The sequence below is a fragment of the Theobroma cacao genome, chromosome 9 (assembly GCF_000208745.1).
Source record: "Theobroma cacao cultivar B97-61/B2 chromosome 9, Criollo_cocoa_genome_V2, whole genome shotgun sequence".
Classification (NCBI taxonomy): domain Eukaryota; kingdom Viridiplantae; phylum Streptophyta; class Magnoliopsida; order Malvales; family Malvaceae; genus Theobroma; species Theobroma cacao.
Genome location: NC_030858.1, coordinates 7,396,996 through 7,419,696, shown reverse-complemented (window position 1 = coordinate 7,419,696; position 22,701 = coordinate 7,396,996). Strand labels below are relative to the sequence as shown.

The following is a 22,701-nucleotide window of genomic DNA, read 5'->3' as shown; positions in this document are numbered from 1 at the left end:
AAATAAATAATAAAAAAGAATATCGACGCCGACGACCCAACAAAACGAACCAGAACACAAATGCTCATTATTTGTTCGACTTTTCTTTGCTCTCTCTAAAAGACCATAACTCCACCGATCAATTCCTCTCTCTCTCTCTCTCTGATTCAGCCTCAGGTAAATCCTTTTTAAGCTGTTTGATCTCTCATTTCTTCAATATATATTGAAGATTAACATAATTCTAGAATTGTTGATTGATTTTCTTTTTCATTTTTATTTGGGTAGATCTTTTTTTTTCCTATTGGGTGGTAAGTCAAAGATGGGTACTTTTTGTCTGATTGAATTTTGAAAATTTTCAGTTTCATTTTGTTTTGCTAGCTGGATTTTGCTTTGTTTTTCTTTTCCATCTTTAGATTGGTTTTGATTGGCTGTTTTAGATTGTGCAATGGTTTCATTTCATGGCGTCGAAAGGGAAACTTTGTAAGGGATTTGTTTAAATTTCTTAATTTTCATATTGATTAGTCCCGCTTTTTTCTTCTTCTATGCTCTGTGTGTGCGTGTTTTTTTTGGTGATGTGAATTTGTCCAAATTTGCTCATGAGAGTTAAAAGTGCTTATTCGATCATATAGACAATTAATAATTATGGCATAATAGATCTTATTTGTTGTTTTTGCGAACTGCAAGAGTTGAGGCTCAAGATTTTGTTTTTAACGAGTTCAAGGAATTACTATTTACTTTTCATGTTCAAAGATGAATTTTATTGTATAGTTTGAGGAAAATTTAAGTCTGTATGAAGGAGAGTAATGTTGTATAAATGATGGTTTTATTTTTTATTTTTTAGTATTTTTGATTGAGAGGGGGAGAGAATGTCTGGCGGGGGTACTCAGAAGAGCTTGAGGAAAGCACTTGGAGCCATCAAGGATACCACCACTGTTTCATTGGCTAAAGTCAATAGTGATTATAAGGTGGTTTAACTGAATATAGCAATAGTCTTCTTGATGGTTTTTCAATTATGGATGTTGCTGATCCTTTTTGGTTATGCATTTTGTGTTTTGCAGGAATTGGATATTGCTATAGTTAAGGCCACAAATCATTATGAACGTCGTGCAAAGGAAAAACATATAAGAGGTGGGTACTGGGCTTTCTTTTCTAATTTTTTATTCCTTCCCAAGGTAGATGGTGATAGAATTATTTAGTTTGAGTCTTGATCTGCCCATAAAGTGAGCACCTTATGGATGATCTATGGATAATACTTGTTTTTCCTTTCGACAGCTATTTTTGCTGCCATTTCAGCTACTAGGCCTCGGGCTGATGTTGCCTATTGCATCCAGGCTCTTGCAAGGCGGCTATCAAGGACTCATAATTGGGCGGTATGTTAATATTACCAATAATGTATTGTGATGGGATAACTGAGGATAGAGATGTGCCGATATGAGGTAGCATGTGTTACCATAAAGATGCAAAATTCTGGCCTTACTTTGAGAGAGAAATTAGTGATTAAATAATTAGATCCCTGTTATTTAATATATTATAATAATGTTATCTATAAGTTTTAAACTCTTATAAAATATATAAGGCCGTCACTGTTGAACAAATGATAGAAATCAAGACTCTGTGTCTGATTCATGATCAAGGAGAGATTGTTGGACTTGGATGTGAAATGTTTAATAATGAAAACAAACTGAAGACAATTAAAGCTTCTATTTTTAAAGAAGTTGAGCAGGATTTTGTGCATTGAATAGACATATATGATTTGTTGCTTGTTTCCTAACTTCTAGACTATAAAGTCTAATTCTGATAGAAGCTATAGTAAGATGAAATTTAACTTTGAATAGTTCCTTGCTTGACACTTCATTCTGTTTGATTCCTTTTATATCTGTTTCCTTGCTCTATGCCTTTATTATTTTAAAGGACAAAACTCTGACAAGTGAAAATTTTGATTCCATAGTATGTCAGGGTTAAAATATGCTGTAATTAAGATTCTCTGATTTGCAAGTTTCAGTTACATCTTTTATCATTGGAATTATACATTCAAACTGGAAACTTATGACAGGTTATCATTGTGAATGCTGAGAATTTCAGAGCAATGATTTATTAATGGAATTATGGATTGTGTGTTTACTTGATGGTGACTTTGATATCAAGAATATTTGTTGGCTTGAATGCTCATTTATTAGTTTAATTGGAAACCTGATCTCTGCAAACATTAACAATCATATTGTGTTTGATGGCTGTTGCTGAAATTTGGTGGACTGACTGTTGTTTGGAATTTAGGTTGCATTGAAAACTTTAATAGTCATTCATCGTGCTCTGAGGGAGGTGGACCCTACATTTCATGAAGAAGTCATTAACTATGGCAGAAGTAGAAGCCATATGCTTAACATGTCTCATTTCAAGGACGATTCCAGCCCAAATGGTATCTTATCGTATCTTCCGTGAATACGTGTTATTAATTTTCTCAAGAATTACATTTCTTGTTTAAAAATTCTTAATCATGTGCTACACAGCATGGGATTATTCTGCCTGGGTTCGCACTTATGCCTTATTCTTGGAGGAGAGGCTGGAATGTTTTCGTGTCTTGAAGTATGATATTGAGATGGACCGCCCAGTAAGAAGCTTATGATTTCAATATAATCTTTATTCTTGATTCTATAATTTTTGTTTTAATTTCAGTCATTTGTTAATTGGAGGGCAAATTGCTATCTTTTTTTTTTTTTTACGAATTTTCTGCAACATCATAGCTAGTATTTTTTATGGCACTTGCATAGAGTTCCAATATTTGTGTGGTTCAGAATTCAGAATTAGAACTCTATTTTTCCTTTAAATAAATTAGTCATGCCTCTTCAAGTTAGCTCTTGAATAATCTACTTTTATAACACTTCATTTTATGGCACCACATCTTGTTTTAAACTATTATTATAAAAAACTACTACAGTTTTCTAACCTCCCTTCCTGCCATCACTTTTCTGTGCTCTAGTTTTAGTGCCTGGAAGCATGCATGCACATCTATAACTGTGGGATTTTAATTTAATTGGATAAAATTACCCTGTGAGGACCTTATTTTTGTCTCTCTCTTGTTAGACTTGTAACTATGTCCCTTATAAGCTCTTTCATTTTGTTGAAACTGAACTATCTGGAGAATTCATAGAATTTAAATTTTCTTGCAGAGAACGAAAGATTTGGACACTGCAGAGTTGCTTGAGCAGTTGCCAGCTTTGCAACAGCTCCTTTTCCGCGTTCTTGGCTGTCAGGTGAGTATTTAATGTCTCCTTTTTTGCTATACACGGATGTGGCATGCAAAATGGTCTGGTTGTGATAGTTGCGTATCTCTTTATATGTCATGTTCTACAAAATCTTCTGTTTTTTGTTCCCCTTATTTTTGGTGAGGAAATTAATGGAATTTCTATGCAGCCACAAGGTGCAGCTGTTCATAATTTTGTAATCCAGTTGGCGCTTTCAATGGTATGGTATTTTTTTTAAGAGATATACTATTTGTCTACACTCCCCATGTTTGTAGAGTTAATTTTGAAATTAAATTCTCTTGTATTTGTCATTTTGTCATTTCAAACAGGTGGCTACTGAAAGTGTCAAAGTTTATCAAGCTATAAGTGATGGTACAGTCAATCTCGTAGACAAGGTAAGCTGTGGTATTAGATTTCTAAATAAGATGCTTTTTTATTCATTGAATCATGTATATATGATGCTCTGAACTATGACAGTTCTTTGAGATGCAACGTCCAGATGCTATAAAGGCTTTGGATATATACAGGAGATCGGGGCAACAGGTAAAATGACTGTTCCAGTATTTTTAAGATTATGTCCTAGTGTATATTAAGAGGATTCCAAACTTTGGGGGAATTAACACTTTGTACTTGCAGGCCGAGAGACTTTCAGAATTTTACGAAGTATGTAAAAGTCTTGATGTTGGGCGTGGAGAAAGGTTTATTAAGATAGAGCAGGTTAGGAATCTCCACCTTTGGTGCCTTCTGAAACAGAGTTTTTTGTCCTTGAATCCTCATGAATTTTCATTAAAATCTAATTTTTTTTGGTGTTTGTGTTGAAGCCACCTGCATCATTTCTACAAGCCATGGAAGAGTATGTAAGAGAAGCTCCACGGGCTTCAACAGTTCGCAAAGATCAGGTCTAGATAATATCTCTGCGAAATTGATTTTGGTTTGAACTGGAAGATATTTTAATTTATTTATATTTCTATGCCTTTGCATACATGCAACTCGATGTAACATATGTATGTATTTATATTTGTAAACTTCATCCTATTTAGCTTATGAATTTTTTAAGAATAGCTTTGTTAGATTGGCTTGTGGAATAGAGTAATGTGATTTAGAGTTTTTTGTTAACAAAGTAATTGGAGAGAATGGTTTTTGCTCCTTTTCTTTGAATGAGCGATGATTCACCCATTTGTGCAATTCTAGACAATTTTGCATACTTTGAAATCTGATTTCTATAAAGAATAAGGATCAACCCAATTTTCATTGTTGTTTTTTCCATTGAGTTATTATTCATATATAGCATTATCTTACCATCTCTATGATATATGTTCTTTTTAATTGTTTATAAAAGTCCTGTTTTGAAATTTACTACTTTCTATTAATCTAACAAAAGTCTGAAATGATTATTGTTACACGTTTTATTTTTGAACAACCAGGTTGACAAACCCAAGGAGGTGTTGGCCATTGAGTACAAGAAAACCCTGGAGGTGCAGGAGGAATGTAAACGTTCACCATCACCTCCTCCTCCTGAACCAGAAAAAGTGGAGAAAGTGGAAGAGCCTATTGTTGAACCACCTGATTTGTTGGTAACTTCGTAGTCTCTTTTTGTTCTTGTTACCAACTGTACTGTTATAAGAGAAATTAGCAGTAAATCTGAATTTTTTCTAGTTTCATTATGAGCTCTTCCTTTTGTTCCTAGGGTTTAAATAATTCTGTCCCAGTTGCTTCAGAATTAGATGAGAAGAATGCCTTGGCATTGGCTATTGTTCCTGCTGGTGAGTCTGAGTCCCTTTTCAGTAATTCAATGATACACAGCATGAAACTTCAACAACTCACTTTCCTACTGGTTTTAACCACATATGTGAACTTGAATATTTTAAAATTTGTCTTACATCTTTGAATTTATAAGCTCCTAAGCTCTCTTGGTTGTTTAAATTGGATCAACTCTGCTTCAATGGTTTATTTCTTGTTGGAGAACTGTGATATTATGTTTTCACGGTGGGGTTCTTGCAGAGCAAATGACTTCTGCTGCTGCTCCTGTTCAAACCAATGGTACTACTGGCTGGGAATTGGCACTTGTCACTGCTCCAAGTTCAAATGACAGTGCTACTGCTGCTAGCAAACTGGTACTTTTACTTACATTGTTTCTTCTCTGTGAACGTTTCAATATGTATGCTATATCACAAGGCTGTTGCATATTACAATGTAATGGTTTTGTCCAGGATTTTAAACATGCGTGTTCACTCATACATAAAATATACATGTATGTCTCACTGATGCCATTTTAATTGAAAGGCGGGAGGACTTGACAAGCTTACATTAGACAGCCTGTATGATGATGCAATCAGAAGAAGCAACCAGAGCGTGACCTATAATCCCTGGGAACCAGCTCCTATGTCTGGTGCCATGATGCAACAACCAGCGCATGACCCCTTTTATGCTTCCAACATGGTTCCTGCTCCACCTTCAGTCCAGATGGCAGCAATGGCCAATCAGCAGCAGGCTTTTATGTTGCAGCAGCAGGTGATGATGATGGGCCCGCAACAGCAGGCTTCAAATCCTTTTGGCAATCCTTATGGAGCCAGTGTCCACCCTTACGGCTCAGGTATGCCAGTTCAAGCACACAATCCATATACAGGCCTTCTATAGATGCTTTGTGCAAAGAACGTGTTAATATATCTTGAAGCACAGGAAAGAAGAAATATGCCAATTGTCAGCTGTGAATTCAGAGCATGGAAAATGCTTGAAAGAGTAGGAAATTGTGTACCATATGTTGTGAATGTGCAGTAGTTAGCTAGATTAAGATTCTTTGTTAAATAATTAGTGAGAGAGAGAGAGAGAGAGAGAGCGAGCATTTTGTTATTGATTATTTTCATTGATGAAGGTTGGTAATAATGCTTGTAGACTTGGTTAAGTTTTTCAATTTTTCTTAAACCTGCTAAAGTGTTGATGCTGAAGCAGGAGCTTTGTTCCTGTTTTGTTTCAGGATTTTTCCCCCTTCTTTTTCATTTTGAGTCTTTTAAGGTTGTAGATGATAGAAATGATTTGTAATCTTTTGAACTGTTCCTACGCACTTATATGATGAGGAAGCATGAGTATTAAATTTCTGGCTCTGGGTTCTTATTACTTGGGACTTGGGCACATGCTAATTGGGTTTTCCCCTACTTGCTGGCTTGTAATAAAAGAAGGTAGCTTAGTTAATTTAGGGTAGCACCCTTTACTAGTAGCTGTAACTTGCGAGGTAAGAAAACATGGATTTGCTTATATATTAAGCCAGTGAAGTTCAACCGAAGATGGCCGACGTAAATAGAAATCGCACCTGCAGCTTGATATCCACCGGCTGTGATGCATATCGTGGAGCCAATTGCAAGAGCAGGCACACAATTAGACTATCCATTCTACCAAAATGTGGTCCTCTCTTGGTTTTTGTGTCTTGAATTCAAGACATAGGAAAGAGCCAAGGACCTTAGTTCCAAGAATGTCAATTTCAAAGTCAACCAAAGTTCTCGTCTTGTATCATTTTGGACCATTTTTATTTGATAATTCGAGTGTGAATCATGGAGAACCTCACCATCCCATATTTCATCATTTTTACCAGTGCTTTAAAACCCGTAATCAGTGATCTTTGGTGTTTTACATTGAAATGAGATTGTAAGAACTTTGTTGAGATCGAAATGAAATGTCAAGACTGAGCAGAGCGTGTATAAAATGCTAATTAAATGTGAAGGGGGAAAAAAGAAATGGAAAGTTTGATGGAGGCTTGTATTTAAAATGGGGCTACTAATTATTGAAGAAACGGAGACGAAACGTACATGACGGGTGGAGTCATTTATGTTGATTGGAATACTTTCTTCAAATCTTGATCCCCACCCTATTTGATGGGAAATCAAATTCAATTCCAAAATAGACTACATTAATGCCTCTTTAAGCTCAATCATGGTCTTGATGTATTTGAGAAAAACAAACACCAAATTTAATTTAATTTAATTTCATAAAATACACTTAACATAAATGTCAATCAACAAATAAATAAATAAATAAATAAAAGAAAAAGAAATAAAAAAGAGTGCTGACTGCTGATGGAACTAAAACGGAGAGAAATGGTGAGGTGTGGAGCATATGTAAACTGCCACAAACAAGGATATAAATACACAGAGCAAGGAAGCAAACGGGACGGAAGTTAAAACCCGAACACCAAGAAGAAACTTCACCAACGACAACGGATAGAAAAATAAAGGGCCCTCAGCCAACGAACTCTAACACCGCCACCAGCTCTTGTATTTCCGTTTCAATACCAAAAAGGAAAAGAGGTTCAAATATATTTTTATTTGCAGAAAAGAGAAAGGACAACTCCATGTTCTTTTCTCTCTCCATTTTCCACCTAACAGACAAAACCAAACTAAATTCATAATAGTACATAATGTCTTGGCTGTTGAAGTCTCTGCAATCCGACGTTCCTGATTCGCCCACGTCGTCACCCGATCACAGTCCCACCAACCGAAACGCCGGCGTCAAGGAGGACCTTTCGGTGCTCGGAGAGACTATCGGTCGCCAACTACGTGGTGTCGCTGCCTTCTTAGCACCGCCTCCATCTTCGCCGCCTTCCGTCACCGCCGCCGAGCGAGAACAACAGCATCAGGAAGAAGAAGAACAAGAGCAGCCGTCGGATAAGCTCGTGGGGATCCGCAACGATCTGGCGGAGATCGGTGGAAGCTTCAAGAGCGGGCTTTCGTTGTTATCGAGTAACAAAGCGGTGACGGAGATCTCCAAATTCGCTTCCAGCTTCTTGCAGTTCCCAAGTCAAGATGATCATGGTCAAAATGACGACGACGACGAGGACGACGACGACGGAGTTCCGGGAATTACGGAAGATGTGGTTGAATTTGTTAAAGAAATTTCCAACCGCCCAGAGTTCTGGACAGATTTTCCTCTCACACTACATAACGGTATTTGTTTCTTTCTTTCTTTCTTTTTTTTTTTTTTTATAAATTTTGCTTCAAACTTAATTTTTGTTGCATTTTACTTCTGAATTGGTACAAAGTATAAACTCTAAGTTTGATTATAAGTGTAGGATTTTAATAGTTCTTCAAAGTATTACCAAAATGATATCTATTTTCTGTTATAGGATCAAGGAAAATCAAATGTTTGCTTTTATGTGATGCCTACGCTATGTGCAATATGTAACTCTTTGTTGATGTTGGAACCCTAGACTTAGGGGCTTTCATTATTAAGCGGGATCTTTATGCACTCTTTATGGTTTTGCTTAACTAGAGACAATGATGATACTGTGAATTCTGTTATGCTAATCCTGTAGGTTTGATAACTTATTATGCCATTATAGTGGGTGTGCTTAGTCAAGAAATGACTTTTGCATTAATGTGCATTGTTATTGGGGGAACTTTATCTGTGTAGGTGGTGAGTGTATGAATCTGGCTAAGTTGTTTTGGGTGAACAAATGGTATTGGCTCTCATTGTTTGGTGGAGTTGACTTGGTTGTGGCTGGCATTTAAATGCAAATTACTGATTCTTGGGCGATGAGATTAAGGCTCGCTACTTTGGACCATAGACTTAGTGTAACGGGAGCATATTATATGAGGACACTAGGAGAGAACTTACCCTTGAGCTTCTTTTCTCTTTTCCAGTTCTCCATTATTGGAAATGTATAGGATAGCTAACAAAATGTTGGAAAAATTGGTTTTGAGATATTGGTTTATTATTGCAGATTTCAAAATGTCAGAGGCTCAGAGAGAGCATGCTGAAAATATTGAACACTTAGTCCCGAGTTTTGAAGATCTTAAAGTTAACCTTCATAGTCACATGGGAGATGAAAGATTTTGGATGATATATTTCATATTGTTGCTTCCAAGACTGAATGAGCATGATTTTGAGCTTCTATCAACTCCTGAGGCAAGACTTTTAATATCTTTATTTTGTTATATTGAATTGTACTTGCATGCACGGTAGAGTGTAGAAATAATATATTCTGATCAAGAATGACCTTATCATCAACTGCTTTCCTTAATTCATCTGGAAATGTACTCGTTTGCCATTTATGTATCCTCTCTACCTCAAATCACATGCATTAGATGTAGGCAGAAATTTGGCCAAAAAAATAAGTAGGAATAGTAGTATAAACATATTTTATTCCCTTGTATTATTAATTAGTCAACTTAACTTTTCCCGACATGTATGCTTTATGTTTCAGAAACATATTGGTTATTCTTGTAGACAGATGAGCAAATAGCCTGATATCGTATAGGTCAATGACATATTCCTGTGTACGTAGTCAAATGCAGCAAATACTGGGTTCCTTGTGCTCTAATTATTTCTGTGTATATTTCTCAATAGTGTCTATACGTATTGCTTGCTACAACTTTGAAGCTTCATGTTGATCTTAGCAACTCCTAGAGTGCCCTGCTGAAAACCCAATAAAATGCGCCCACTATCTGCTGAATCTATGATCTGCCTCTTCTGCAGCAAATCCACCCTCACTCCATTCTCCTCTTCATTTCTCTAAGAAGTGATTCTCCTGTGTGTTGCTCTATCTCAGAAAAATCTACAATGTTTGGGGCATCAGCAATCAGAGCTGAAGGGCCTTTGAATTTGGTAGAAAGATAGGAAACAAGGAATAGGTATTCTTGGCTGAACCTTAGTGGTGAAACAATCAATAGTTCTAGCTTGCCGAACTTTTTCTAGCGGGGCGAGCATTGAGGTTAGGATTTTAAATGTAGAATGGAATTCCCTTCTTTTCTGGTATACAAATGTTGTAAAGCTCAAGAACACATGTTCTGCTCTCTTTAATCGATATCAACACATAAAGCAATGATTAAGTTGGTCTTTACCAAGTCGTCTCAGTTACAAATTCACCAAAATCTAGAAAAAAGAATATAATCAAATTTCATTATGGGCATTTTGGAAAATATATATAAAGTGAAGGTTTCAACTGTGACTACATTTTCTCCAGTACTAGATTCTCTTTTATCTCTGAAGTGCATGTGTGTGTGTTTTTCTGCTCCATTGTAACTAATTTCTCTGCATGTTTTGTATTCACTCTCTGGCTTTGAATAAAAAAGCATGCTCTACTAGTGTGAGAGTAAGTTTTTGGTTTATGCCATCAAAACCGTTGTCATTGAAGGTTTACTTACGTTGCAGGTTGTTAAAACTAGAGATGCACTTCTGCAGAAGTTGCAAAACAATAACAATGCACAGGTTGCGAATAGTAGTCTTGATGCCTCTGAAGAGAGCAGCGAGGTTAGTGAGACGAAGCGAGAGAATGCCTCCTCTGAGGAAAAGGTCAGTGAAATCGTAAACGCAGAAGGATTAGAGATTACTGATGAAGAGAATGCTGGGCAGTGGCTGGAAGAAGGAGATATTTCTAGTGGAAGTTGTGTGAGTGTGAAAAAAAACCTTGAAGATGAAGAGGATGTTTCGTTCAGTGATCTGGAAGATGATGATAATTATCTTTCTAATAAAGTATCAGTGCCTAAATCGAAACAGGACATCAAAGCTTCTTCACCTAGTGGTTCCAATGACTGGGTTCAGCTGAACAAGAGTCCAGAAACTCGTGGCGGCTTACAGAAAGCAGGCCAATCAAATTCTCGAGATAAAGAGTCTGAAGGTGAGGAGTCAAATGACTGGCTCACTGACGATGATTTCGTCGATGTGGCTAGTGGCCACTGATTTTCTGATTTACTGTAAAGTTTCACAGAACCGTTTCCTTCCCCACTGTACTTGCGGATCTCAACCTATCACACAATTGTGTTTAAATTAATAATTCAATATCACCTCTGAAGTCGACAACTGTCAATGCTGTTACTGTTAATATATGTACATAAATTGAAACATTGGTTTGTAAATTTCCGTCTTTATGCGTTCTTCCTCCCTCTTTGTGCTCCTAAGTTTGCAAAACACCTGTAAATAGAAAAATCAGTGTTGGAATTGTTTATCCAGTCTTGTACTTCTTGCCGATCTGAGAAATATTAGTAACAGTAATTGCAACTAATTATGAATCGAAAGAAATCCGCCAAAGAACAAGATTCGATTAGTGAAAATGACAAAAGAAATGAAAGCAAGCATGCAACATGCGATACAACTCGAGAACGGTAGTATTGCTTGCACTGTTGATGAGAAGGCTGCTGGCAAATGCAACTTTTGATTTAATTCTCTTTCCTTCTTTTGACAGACATCAAAATGTTCTGCTTTTCAGTTACAACTGTACACTATAAAGATGCACCAACATGAAAGAAAAAGAAACTTGCAGCATTTATGAGCTTGGCCAGTGAAACAAATCAAGGCTAACCAGATGAGAGAAAAGAAGTCTTTCTGATAACTATATGATTCCCAATGCAAAGTTAAATGTACATGAATAAGCCTATTTGTTGTTCACCTGAAAATCACTTGGGTTGACTGAAGCAACAGGACAAGGGGCTGGAGGGTACATCACCGTCAAAATTTTGAAGGGTATCTGCAGTCATGTAAGGGGGAAGGCTTTCACTATTGCTTCTTACACGATGTTGGATGGCACGGATCTCTCTTAGGCCATCTTCATGGATGCCTGATAATGTCTCTAGTTCCTTCATTGACAGATTTTCCAGGCCATATCCATAGAGAGGAGCATGTCGTAGCATCTCCTCCTGAAGTGAAGCCCGAAGGGACTGGATATATTGCTGCAGAAAAATTGTAGACACCAAGTTTCAGGAACCAATTAATCTCTGTATGAAGAAGTTAGAACAGTAAGGATCAGAACCATACAAGTCTATATGAGCACCATGTTGGGAGGTTGTTCACTACTTTCCAATACAGCCTTAATCACCAATAAATTCAAGTGTGGGACCTAGTGATGAAATGCGGAGTCCACGCATATGAATGGTGATTAAAAGCATATTGAAAGTAATAGACAAAAAATTAAGGGAGGGGAGCTATTGTAAATATCCCTGCCTAAGCTGGAAGCATGTGAACAACAAAAACATTAATCTTAAACATAGGAAGGGTGTGGGGAGACAGAGAACATAGCCATATTCTCCTCGTCATTGTGAAACATGATATTATGTCAAATCTCCAAAGAAGACAGCCACTCAAACAGCAGGACAAAGTTACCAGCAAGGCAAGTGGCAGCCCGTAGTGTCCCTGATGGAAAGGAGCATTAAACTACGGGAAGAATGTATCTGATGATCAAATTTTGATTGTAAGGGTATTCAGTTAGTTTTTGAAGAAAATCTAAACCAAACTAACCGAAGTGACTTTAACGAAATCATACAAAACCAAACCAGGCATGAAAGAGAACAAGTCTAACTCAACTCATTAAAATCCATTTTCCTGGATTCAGATTGTCAATTTAAAAATATTCAGGATTAAAAATAAATATTTTACTGATGTAGGAGAGCAAGGAGAGACTGCATCAAATTGGCATGAATTGGTATTACTGTTGTAGGGAAACAAGAAAAGTGGGTTTGAGTTTGAATTCTGGGGTTAATTGAGATTGGAAATTTATAAGTAATTAGGCTTTGTACGAGGTTAGAAGAAATTAAAAATGTAAAAAACTATGTAGAAGCAGTTCTGCTTTGTGACCACTACTTGCAAATACTATGTTAGGCTTAGGGTTAAGCAGAGTTCATTGAGGTAGTTGTGATTGGGATGAAAGACAGGTGCTAGGAGTTTCATGGTAGCAATGTAAACTGATTTAAAATCTGAATTCTTATGAACACACAGAAAATTGAATGAAGTTTAATTTACAACTTATTCTGCCAATTAATTCTTAGCACTGTGGGTTTTATGCACCTCTATCAACTCTTTTTCTTCATTCCATTTTCTCCTATGTCCACAAAGAATTCAAGCAAAACCCAAGTGCATAATAGAGGTGCAAGCCAAAGGAAGATTAATTGGAACTGGAAAAAAAGCCAGATATGGATAACATATTGGTTGAAGAATTAATTCTAAGATTCGAATAAAGGATTAGTCTTGAAAACTTATTCAGGAATTTCTCAACAAAAATCTTCAGCTTTTACACAGGGACCAAGAATAAGTTTTTTCTTTAACCAAAGGGGATAATTAATGTCTAGAAATTGACAAATATGACTTGATTTATGTGATGTATATCAAAATATATAAAAAATTTACATATAATTTAGTTTGGTTCTAGTTTGGGGATTTTCTTTTGAGAACCTAAATTAAACTTGAACTTGATTCATATTGATTTTTCGAATTATCCAAATCAATATGAAACTGAACCACGAGGTCAATTAGGTCCAGTTTGTTTAGGGTTTAAAAGAATCACATTCTGAGCTATGCAAAGTCTCAGGTACCAAAATTTCTAACCTAACATACTGGCATTAAAAGAATCATATTCTGAGCTAATACATTTAAGGATGAAGCTGCAGAAAACCGTCCTACATATAGATGATGGAACCTTAAAAGGTTTCATGAAGAGAAAGCAAGAAGAAACAAACCTGACAAGTATTCAACGCCACTTTCAGCTCATCATTGTATGTCTTACAGTGTTCAACCTCCTCTTCCTTCTCTTGCTTCTCTCTTTTAATCTGCCCAAGATTCTGCTTCAACTGCTGCACTTCATCTAAAAGTGACTGTTGTACCGCTTCTTGAGCTACAACCTGCAAAGCGCATCTTCTCCGTTCTTCATCAAATCTCTTCCTCTCAGCTTCTGCATTCCTCAGCCTTTCAGCAAGAACATTTTTCTCTTTAACTACTTTCTGCATCATTTAGATTCAACTCAGCACCAATGACTCTTCAAATGCAAAGACACAAGGAAGCCTTTTACAGGAAATACAGGCTTTTGTTATAAAAAACCAAGATAATTAAGCAAGGACAACAGGGTTAGATGCAAACATTAAACTAAAATTTCTAATAGTGAAATGTTATCATAACTGAAATCACAGTTTATTCTTCTGCATTAGTTTTGCTGACTCTCCAGGGTAGACAACAGCTCCTCAACTATCACTCAACCCATGTCAAAGAATATTAGTTAAGTCATGCTTTTCTGCCACACTTATTATTCAATTATATTTCACTCTCACTACACCATTTGGTAACTCGCAAATGAAGTCTACTTCAAAGTTCAAACATCAGTTCAGACTGTCAATGAGCTATATTAGCAAGATCAGCACAAGTAGTGATCAGTACAGCACATAATAATAATCAGACCAACATAACAAAAAACATTTTGTTAACAGGTTCCAGCCTGCTTCCCCTTGAAAAGAGAAAATCCAAAAAAAGATTCCAGCCAAAATCATCTATTTAAATTTTATCTCAGATAACAAGCTAAAAGAGTAAAAACAATGGGCTTTTATTGCTCTTTAAAAAAAAAAAAAAGAGAGTAAAAACAACTTGCAAACAAGATATACCTTCAATTCTCGATCTTTTTGGGTGTTCAACTGAGAAAGCTGCATCTCCAGGCCACGAAGATGATCTTGATAAACCTTTTTCTCGTTGGAGAGCTTCACTAATTTATCATTCTGTTTGGAACAAATATGTTGAAACTGACGATGAACTGCTTGTACCTGTTTAGAAAGTTCCTTCTTTTCCTGAGCAGAACGATCCATTTCAAGCCTCATTTCAGACTGTCACAAAAAAAATCTGTCAAAAAGCAGGTACATAAGTTTCACCATCCAAATTGGTAAGAAAAGATATTAAGTACACCTTATAATCAAGAATAGTAGCCTCAGACTCATGCAGCCTTTCTAACAAAGTTGCTTTCTCTATCCTCATCTTTGAAAGTTCAGTTCGCAATTCTTCCTCAGCACGGATATTTTCATCCTCTCTAGCACATAATTGGCTCTGAAGTGCAGAACGGTCAGAATTAGCAAGTTGAAAATCATCTCTGATCATGTCTAGAACTAGTCTGGCAACTTTACACTCCTTGTGAACCAAGAAAACCAATACATCCAGACTAGTTTCACAGCAATTATTAGCAGCACTTGTGGCATGATCAACCAATCTTCTCAGCACCTTCTTTTGATAATTCTCATCCGCAAACAGTGTCAATATTAATGAATAAAACTTTCTCAGAAACCCACGCACTTGAGAGTGTCTAGAAAGGAACAATTTATCAGCAAGACCAGAAAGCAATGTAAAAACTTCTGGGTACAAAAAATCCATCCTTCCTTTTCCTGCCGTCTCAGTGTCTCCAAACTGATGTTTTTCAGAAGAAACTACATTGACGCTCAATATTGAAGCACATTTTTCCAACACCATTTTCACCGAATGATCCATGATAAATCCATTTGCAATACCTTTCTCAAAAGCCTGGGCAGTTTCCATAGCAATGGCAGGCATGGCCAGCATCTCTAACAACATAAAGATATCAGAAAAATGGTGATCTCCTGCATGCAAACTCCTGGTTGCAAGTCCATTTTCACCAGATGATGAGGGACTAATACAATGTGTCAAGTGTTTTTGATCAAGTGAAAAGACAGAATCGATTTCTCCTAACATAGTTACCGCAAGGTCACCAGAACTATTCAAAGTTTTTCCAAGAAGATCCAGCACAGAAAGTGAAACCTCAGTTCCCAGACTCTCTAACCTTTGATGAATGATACTTACCTACAAAGAAAATAAAGGTAAACACATCAAAAGAGGGTTTTGTTGGGAAAATAAATAAAAACTATGATTCACAGAACTATTAAATCCCCATATATCAATGTTCTAATGCTCACTGCTTGAGGGATTTGCCGGCACTGAGATGCAGCTTTAAATAATAAGCAGATGGCAGCTCCAAGTGCTTCACCATTTAAATCACCCACAACTTCAGAAGCTTGAGAGAATGCACATTCCCAAACATCAGTGCCAAAGTGCAATTTACACATGGCCTCAAGAACCTGAAGAACAAAAATATTTAGTTATTAAAGGGAAAAGAAGGAACAAAAGCTATTGCAGGCTCCATAACAGTAGTGTTTATTTGCCAACTTGTTTAATGCACTCTTATTTACTTTGACTCTCTTGGTCTGCCAGTTGGCTCTCACAAACTGAAAAGAAAGCTTTTCATTATGCATCAGGTAATGACATGAAAGACATAGAGAATCACAAATTGCAATGCTTTTTGTATGTTCATAACTTTCAACAGTACATAAGAAATCCCCAGCAGACTTGTTTCTGCACAATCTTGCTTTACATGCTATAAATGGTGACAAAAATATTGATTCGATACCAACTCAGACCAGCAGGATAATTTATGAGGAAATCTCACAACTAAATGGAGGTTATAAGATTAGCTTAGAGCCTAAGAATAATATGAACAAAAGGTATCAACGGAGATGAACAATTAAAAAAAAGAATAAATCATAAATATTAACTGTTAAATTTAGTCTCAACTATGAATATCAACTGCATTCTAGTTTCAATAGGATATATGGGACGAAATTTAAGAGGCAAAATGGATAAGGTTGGGGAGTCATAAGATTCCACAATACAGATATTTTTGAAACTCTAGTTGAAATTTCCCACAATGGGAAGTGAATTCTTCAAGAATTCATTGGCATCTGGTAGCAACTTTTCTTGAGAAAAGTATAGCCCTTACAAGTAAATAAAGTTTGAAGAACAATTTCATCACTTCATAACATTTACCAAAGGGTTGATAGCCAGTTTTAGAAAGTTCACAAAAATTTGTATGATTTTAAAAACAGACCACACTCAAAGGTAAAAAACATGTGATAAAAAGAACTGCACAATGCGCATTGCAACCTCAATAGACTATGCTAAAGGGCTACCATCCAACTAAAATGAGTGTCAAGCTCCTGTCTAGCATGCTCTTAAGTGTATCATGAACATGCCACCCACAGAATTTTAGACCTGAATTTCATAGTGACTAATATGAATATCTGATTCTAAACTCTAAACCAGAACATATATGAGCAAAATAACCCTTCTAAAATTAATTATTTAATTTTAATTAAATGGTTAAATGGTTAAAGCTTTTTCAAACAACTTTAATATATTTCATAAGGAACATTAGGTGAAAATAGATGAAAATGTCTCACAGGTAGTCGCATTGAAGATTCTGCACCTGGCTGTAGGAGCTGATCTAAAAGAGCAGAAGCAACAACTTTATGCTCAAACCAATATGCTAACTTGGGCAACAAAGAAACTAGATCTGGTAGCAGATGCTTAGGAGCTTCATCAAGTAATATTAAAATCTTCTCCACAAATTGACACCCTCGGCTTGGCTCTGAGGGATCTTGTGTAACATCATCATCTAGATCCTTCAGTGAATTAACAATAAACGCTAAGATCTCCTCAGATGACTCAGAAGAAGAATCGTGCTGTCCAAGATTAGCTTTCACAGATGTATTGCTTCCATTGTCCATACAATCATCAATCCCAAAGAATCTCTCGTATATTAAAGATCGAAGAAAATGTGGAAGTGTACTTTGCCAATGAAATTTAGATTGAGAGCTAGCTTCATTGGTATCTAGGCATGGTTTTGAACTTGGATCATATGGATCCTCTCCAGATTTACTATTTAATCTCTGGCAACACTCAACCATTACATCTAAAAGTGCATTGTCAATTTTCTGACGCAAGAAATCAGAATCCATGATTGAAGCAGCTAGCTTGGATGGAAATTTATCTGCGTTAACATTTACCTGCCCTGTATCCATGCTACTGGACAATTGGCGAAAAAAATAGTTCAGTTTAACAGGATTGTCAAGGTAAAGCCGCATTCCGACCAAAACTCCAGCGAATGTGCCAAGATCCTTTTTAAGTTCCTCTTTCAGAATAACAAGTATCAGAGATGTATCATGTTCAACATTAAGGTGATCTCTTGCGGTTTCAAGAAGCTGTCTGGAGATGTCCACATTACATCCGTTCATTACTTTACAAGTTTCAGAACTAGTGGTTTTATGAAGCTTAGTTGGTGTGACATCACCCAGAACCTGCACATAATATTCTGAATGGTAAAACATTTATGAATATTGTAGCATCAAGGGCAAAAAAAAAAAAAAAGACCCTCAAGCATTTGGAACAGAGTTATATCAGCATTGTGTACTAAATATTGTAAAACTCAGTTGAAACTGCAGTCCATGACAAGAGAAAGAATCCTGCAGCCAATTAAAAGAAATATAAAGATATAGAGAACAATTGTGTGAAGCAATTACTCATCTTTTTATTTCCTTTTTCTATGAAAGAAAAAGAACCTTTCAATAGGTAAAGCCATGAAAAATTGAAAAAAAAAATTTTCCACGGATATTTTTTTGTGTACACTGGGATATGAAGAAAATGTTAATCAGCATACATAAATACTAATCTCGAATAGATAATTTGATCACCCTAATGAAGTATTAAGCTAGAAATGGACAAAAAACAGGGGGATATAATTTAGCACTAAATAACTGGTAGAAGCTACAGAATAACATACAGAAAATCATCTTTATTGTTCAGGAAAAACACAAAAAAGCATGCTAACCTCCAGTTCTGAGAAATCGAACCACGGGCAATAATCAAGGATCTCACAAACAAAAGTAACCATCTCACCGATAACAAACCCAGCATCTGCTTCCAGCATATTGGATAGTTTCATTAACTGCAAATCACAATTAGTAGAAGTCTTTGTACATAGAGAAGACTCCTTCCAGAAACTTTTGGCAGGGTGCTTTTGATTTAACACAGTCATCCTGTAACTAACCCAAAAATCCTTATCAGGATCATTCACAACCGATGGATCACACTCCAAGTATGCATATATGGTGTCAGACAATACATGTACCCCTGCATTATAATATTAGAATAAGGGAAGAGCAAACTGGATGATAAATTACCAAGTGTCTACTGAAACCATGTGGCCAAAAAAAAAAAAAAAGAAGAGAAAACCAACAAATGATACATACTGCCTTACCCATTCGAAGTTCTAATTTATCAACCTGGAAATATTTGCTATATATGTTCTGGGTTGCCAATATTCTCTTGAAGGATAAGAAGTTTTCCACCTTCCAAGTGATCGACCACCTTTTCTTATCTCCATCTTTACGGGCAGGTTTATTGCTTGACTCTGGGATATCCTGCATTTTGAAGGTCTCCTTCAAAATAAGAACATCTGCACCAAAGATAACAGTATCTTGAACCAGATACCCAGAATCCTTATCAAAGAGACTTGTAAGAGTCACAAATTCAGACCATCCCAATTCTTTGGTAGCTTTTGAGCAACGTTCCTGTGATTCCTTCACAATAGAATTGTCTCTCATCTTCTGGTTCATAATGGCTAGCTGATAACTGGCAAAACAACTCCAATCCGTGGTAGCATTTCGAGGATCTGAAACTTCAAGAAACATCGAAAAGTGGGAAGGTTTCTGAGATAGCCCTGGTGTCATCAGGTATTAGCAAACAATCCTATCAGTTGTGTCTTTCATACTTATATCAAGCCATTAGTCTAACAGTTACAAGTATGCTGCTTAAATAGTACAACTATACATGTTTCTCTTGCTGAATGACTGGACATGTGGCTTAAAATTCTCTAGAGATAAAATCCTTGTTAGCATCAAATTCTTTGTTAAGCATTCACAACTTTTTTGCTCATTCTTCACAATTGCATGACCATCTAGATGTTGCCAAAATGTTAACAAGTGATAAGTAATTATTTCCACAATCTATTAACAATTCAGAAAGCACAATAAGTTTGAAATAATAAGAATTTTAAGTCATGCTTTATATTAGTTACCTCTAGGATAAACAACCAGGCGAAATTCATGATTCCCAATCTGAAACTTTTTGCTCTTAGCAAACACTCCTTTCATCTTCTTCTTCTTCAGAATATCCTTCAACCTCGTAAAATTTTCAATCTTCCAGCTATACTTTCCCATATATGTGTCACCTTTTTGGGTGACACTAGAATTCCTTAAACCAGCACTTAGAGTAATATTAGACTCTTTGATCGCATTGAAAGATACTGTCAAAACCACAGTATCATCCACAACAAACCCTTTATCAGACCCAATAAAATCAAACATCTTCATATAATCAGTCCAACCTAGAGTTGTATCATCTCCATTAGAATTATCCCAACTAAGCCTCCCATATGAGTCCCTATGCATATGATTAAGCCCTGGCCTTTGATTTAAAACCGATATTCGAAACAAACTCCAACTACTCATAACAAGGGCCACACATTTACGACACTTGTGTGCCTCATTAGCCTCCAAAAATAAAGACAAACACTCAACTCCGTCAACCTTGGTTTTATACACATTAATATGGACAACAACTTGACCAACTTGAAAACCAGAGCTAACCATCTTCTGGGTCCTGATCATTTCCTTGAACAAACTAAAATTTTTAACCTTCCAAGTAAATTTCCCGTTCAAGACAACAGAGTCACAACCTAAAGAAGATATAGAATATTCCCCCTCATTGTTGTTATTATTATTATTATCTCTGGAGAATGAAACTGACTCATCCAAAATGGAAATTTCAACAGAAACAAGCAAAGAACCATTGTTGAGAAACCCTGATTTTGGATCAAAAACTGAAGTAGCAACTCCAAAGTCACCCCAACCAATAGTTTTTTTCTTACTACAGAATCTATAATAAGACTCTCTGGTCAAAGACTTTGACTTGTCTTCGTGGTTCAAAATGCTTAGTTTATAGCTAGCAAAGCAATCAAATTTGGAAGAGCAGCGCGGGTCATTGATTTGAATGCATAAAGAAAGGTAACTGGGAGGGGCCAAAGAATCACCTCTTGGGTATAACAAGAGGCGGAAATCAAAGCCACCCACGTCAAAATATGGGCTGTAAACGGTTTTCTTGGTTTTGAGTTTTGAGTTGTAACAGACTGTCCATTTGGTGAGACACGAATGGTCAGTGCGGCGGTCTACAGTGACCGGAGATTCCGGCGGCGGGGAATGGGAAGAAGGATCTGACATGTACGAGGTTCAAGATGATGTCGTGGCGGGTTCTTGTTTGCTTTGGGTTTTCCTTGTCTTGTTTATGGGTTTTGGTGGGGTTTTGGGTTGTTTTCTTGGGATGCGTAAAAATACGGGGTTTCTTTTGTTGTCTTCTTTGATTCGATGAGAAATGGGGTTTCAAGGTATCCTTTTTGGGTTTTTGTTGGCCATACTATGTTGATTCCCTTCTCTCTAGATTCTGCTTGTTTGCTAAGAAAATAGAGAGATTTGGGAGAGAGAGGAAAAAAATGAGAGGGAAAACAGAAGGGTCCTTTGTTGGGTCTAGTGACTCCTTTACAAGGAAGGGAATGTCATGGACTTCGGAGTTGAGTGGTCCGCAAGAAATTACAGAAAATTTATATTTAATTTTTTTTTATTTTTAAAGGTTTTAATGATTTTTAAATAATAAACATCTACATTAAACAAAAATTTAAGTTAATAATTAAATTTGATTATTTAAATCTAATTATTCAAAAATCAATATAACTCAAATCAAATCATTGTAATTACTATTTTTTTTACATTTTAGATCAAATAATAAACATTTTTAGTCAAGTAAGTTTTCTATATCTACATCATATTTATATTATCATTCTACCAAACCCAGTGAAATTGAGATTTGGCATAAGAACTTTATGATATGTTGTCTGGGCTTCCATATATTAAAATTTAAATTTAAAAAACCCATAAAGTAATAATTGTTCTAAGGTGAATTTTTTAAAATGTTGATTAGGTTACCATATTTTCAAAGTTGATTTTGGAAAGCCAAGGAAGTCATAGCTAGTCTTTCCAAAATCATTCGATGGAGTGAATAAGGATAGCTAAATTTTGATTTTTTTTTATTAATTTTTATCTCAGTTTTAAATTGGATATCTCTTTTAGAAGATGAAAAATAAAAATAAATAAAAAAGTTTAACCTTATTGTTTTTAACGTAAAATACTTAGATTTTTTTTAAATTTTAATCAAAATTTCAAACAGATTTATTAATTTTCGAAATAAAAACTTCATCTGAAAAAAAAAAAATTTTTTTGCTAGATATATAGATCTAACAATTAGTCAACCATTAATTTAATAATATAACAATATTAAAAAAATAATTTTATTTTTTATTAATTTTAAAACTTATTATTATATAATTAAAAAAAAAATCAAAGGAGCATCGACAGCTGTTGCCTTCCTTGGAAAGCATGGCTCCCTAATTTTTTTTTTTCAAAAAGAATTATATAATAATATTTTTTAAAATAAATAAAAAATATTTTAATATTTTAATTTTTTTATTAATTGTGTTTACATTTTTAAAGTGAACTGTTTATTTCAAAAACTAACTAGTCCACTAAAAATTATAAATAAAAGTTAAAAGAGTGAAAATATTTTGTCTTTGTTTTTAATAATGTTTTTTTGTATAACATAGCATATTAATGTTCTTTTCTCCCTTCTACCATGTTAAACTTAATGCTCCTTACTTTCCCTCCTACCAAACGCAATGACAATGTTGTGTATTCAACCGGCAGCTAAAAAAGGCTTATGCGAGCGCATTAAACAGAAAAGTAGAGAAAGATTGGCCACTGATTTTGAAGACATATATTCTTAGTTGCTGCTCCTCTTT

At 35.6% G+C, this 22,701-nt stretch overlaps 3 protein-coding genes across 5 annotated transcripts; 2 read left to right on the top strand and 1 right to left on the bottom strand.

Moving 5' to 3' along the window:
* LOC18588828 (putative clathrin assembly protein At5g35200) lies at window positions 35-6,316 on the top strand. The gene is made up of 16 exons (XM_018128153.1): window positions 35-156; window positions 821-944; window positions 1,038-1,107; window positions 1,252-1,349; window positions 2,254-2,395; window positions 2,487-2,587; window positions 3,147-3,230; window positions 3,391-3,441; window positions 3,551-3,616; window positions 3,699-3,764; window positions 3,858-3,938; window positions 4,043-4,120; window positions 4,646-4,795; window positions 4,909-4,984; window positions 5,223-5,335; window positions 5,505-6,316. The coding sequence occupies exons 2-16, from the start codon at window positions 846-848 to the stop codon at window positions 5,856-5,858; spliced, it is 1,629 nt and encodes a 542-aa protein (XP_017983642.1). The 5' UTR covers window positions 35-156; window positions 821-845; the 3' UTR covers window positions 5,859-6,316.
* Window positions 7,331-11,154, top strand: LOC18588827. Its single transcript, XM_018127751.1, has 3 exons — window positions 7,331-8,155; window positions 8,932-9,116; window positions 10,362-11,154. Exons 1-3 carry the CDS (start codon window positions 7,630-7,632, stop codon window positions 10,887-10,889), a joined length of 1,239 nt encoding a protein of 412 aa, XP_017983240.1. The 5' UTR covers window positions 7,331-7,629; the 3' UTR covers window positions 10,890-11,154.
* LOC18588826 lies at window positions 10,969-21,420 on the bottom strand. 3 transcript variants are annotated; one of them, XM_018127748.1, is made up of 10 exons: window positions 19,873-21,420; window positions 19,054-19,515; window positions 18,625-18,926; window positions 17,198-18,094; window positions 15,878-16,039; window positions 14,862-15,764; window positions 14,567-14,782; window positions 13,655-13,915; window positions 11,596-11,875; window positions 10,969-11,120 (listed from the first exon to the last, which is right to left on the bottom strand). In XM_018127748.1, exons 1-9 carry the CDS (start codon window positions 21,071-21,073, stop codon window positions 11,603-11,605), a joined length of 4,677 nt encoding a protein of 1,558 aa, XP_017983237.1. In that variant the 5' UTR covers window positions 21,074-21,420; the 3' UTR covers window positions 10,969-11,120; window positions 11,596-11,602. The 3 variants fall into 3 exon arrangements, with proteins under 3 accessions (XP_017983237.1, XP_017983238.1, XP_017983239.1); XM_018127749.1 differs by having other exon boundaries at window positions 19,054-19,473; XM_018127750.1 differs by having other exon boundaries at window positions 19,054-19,467.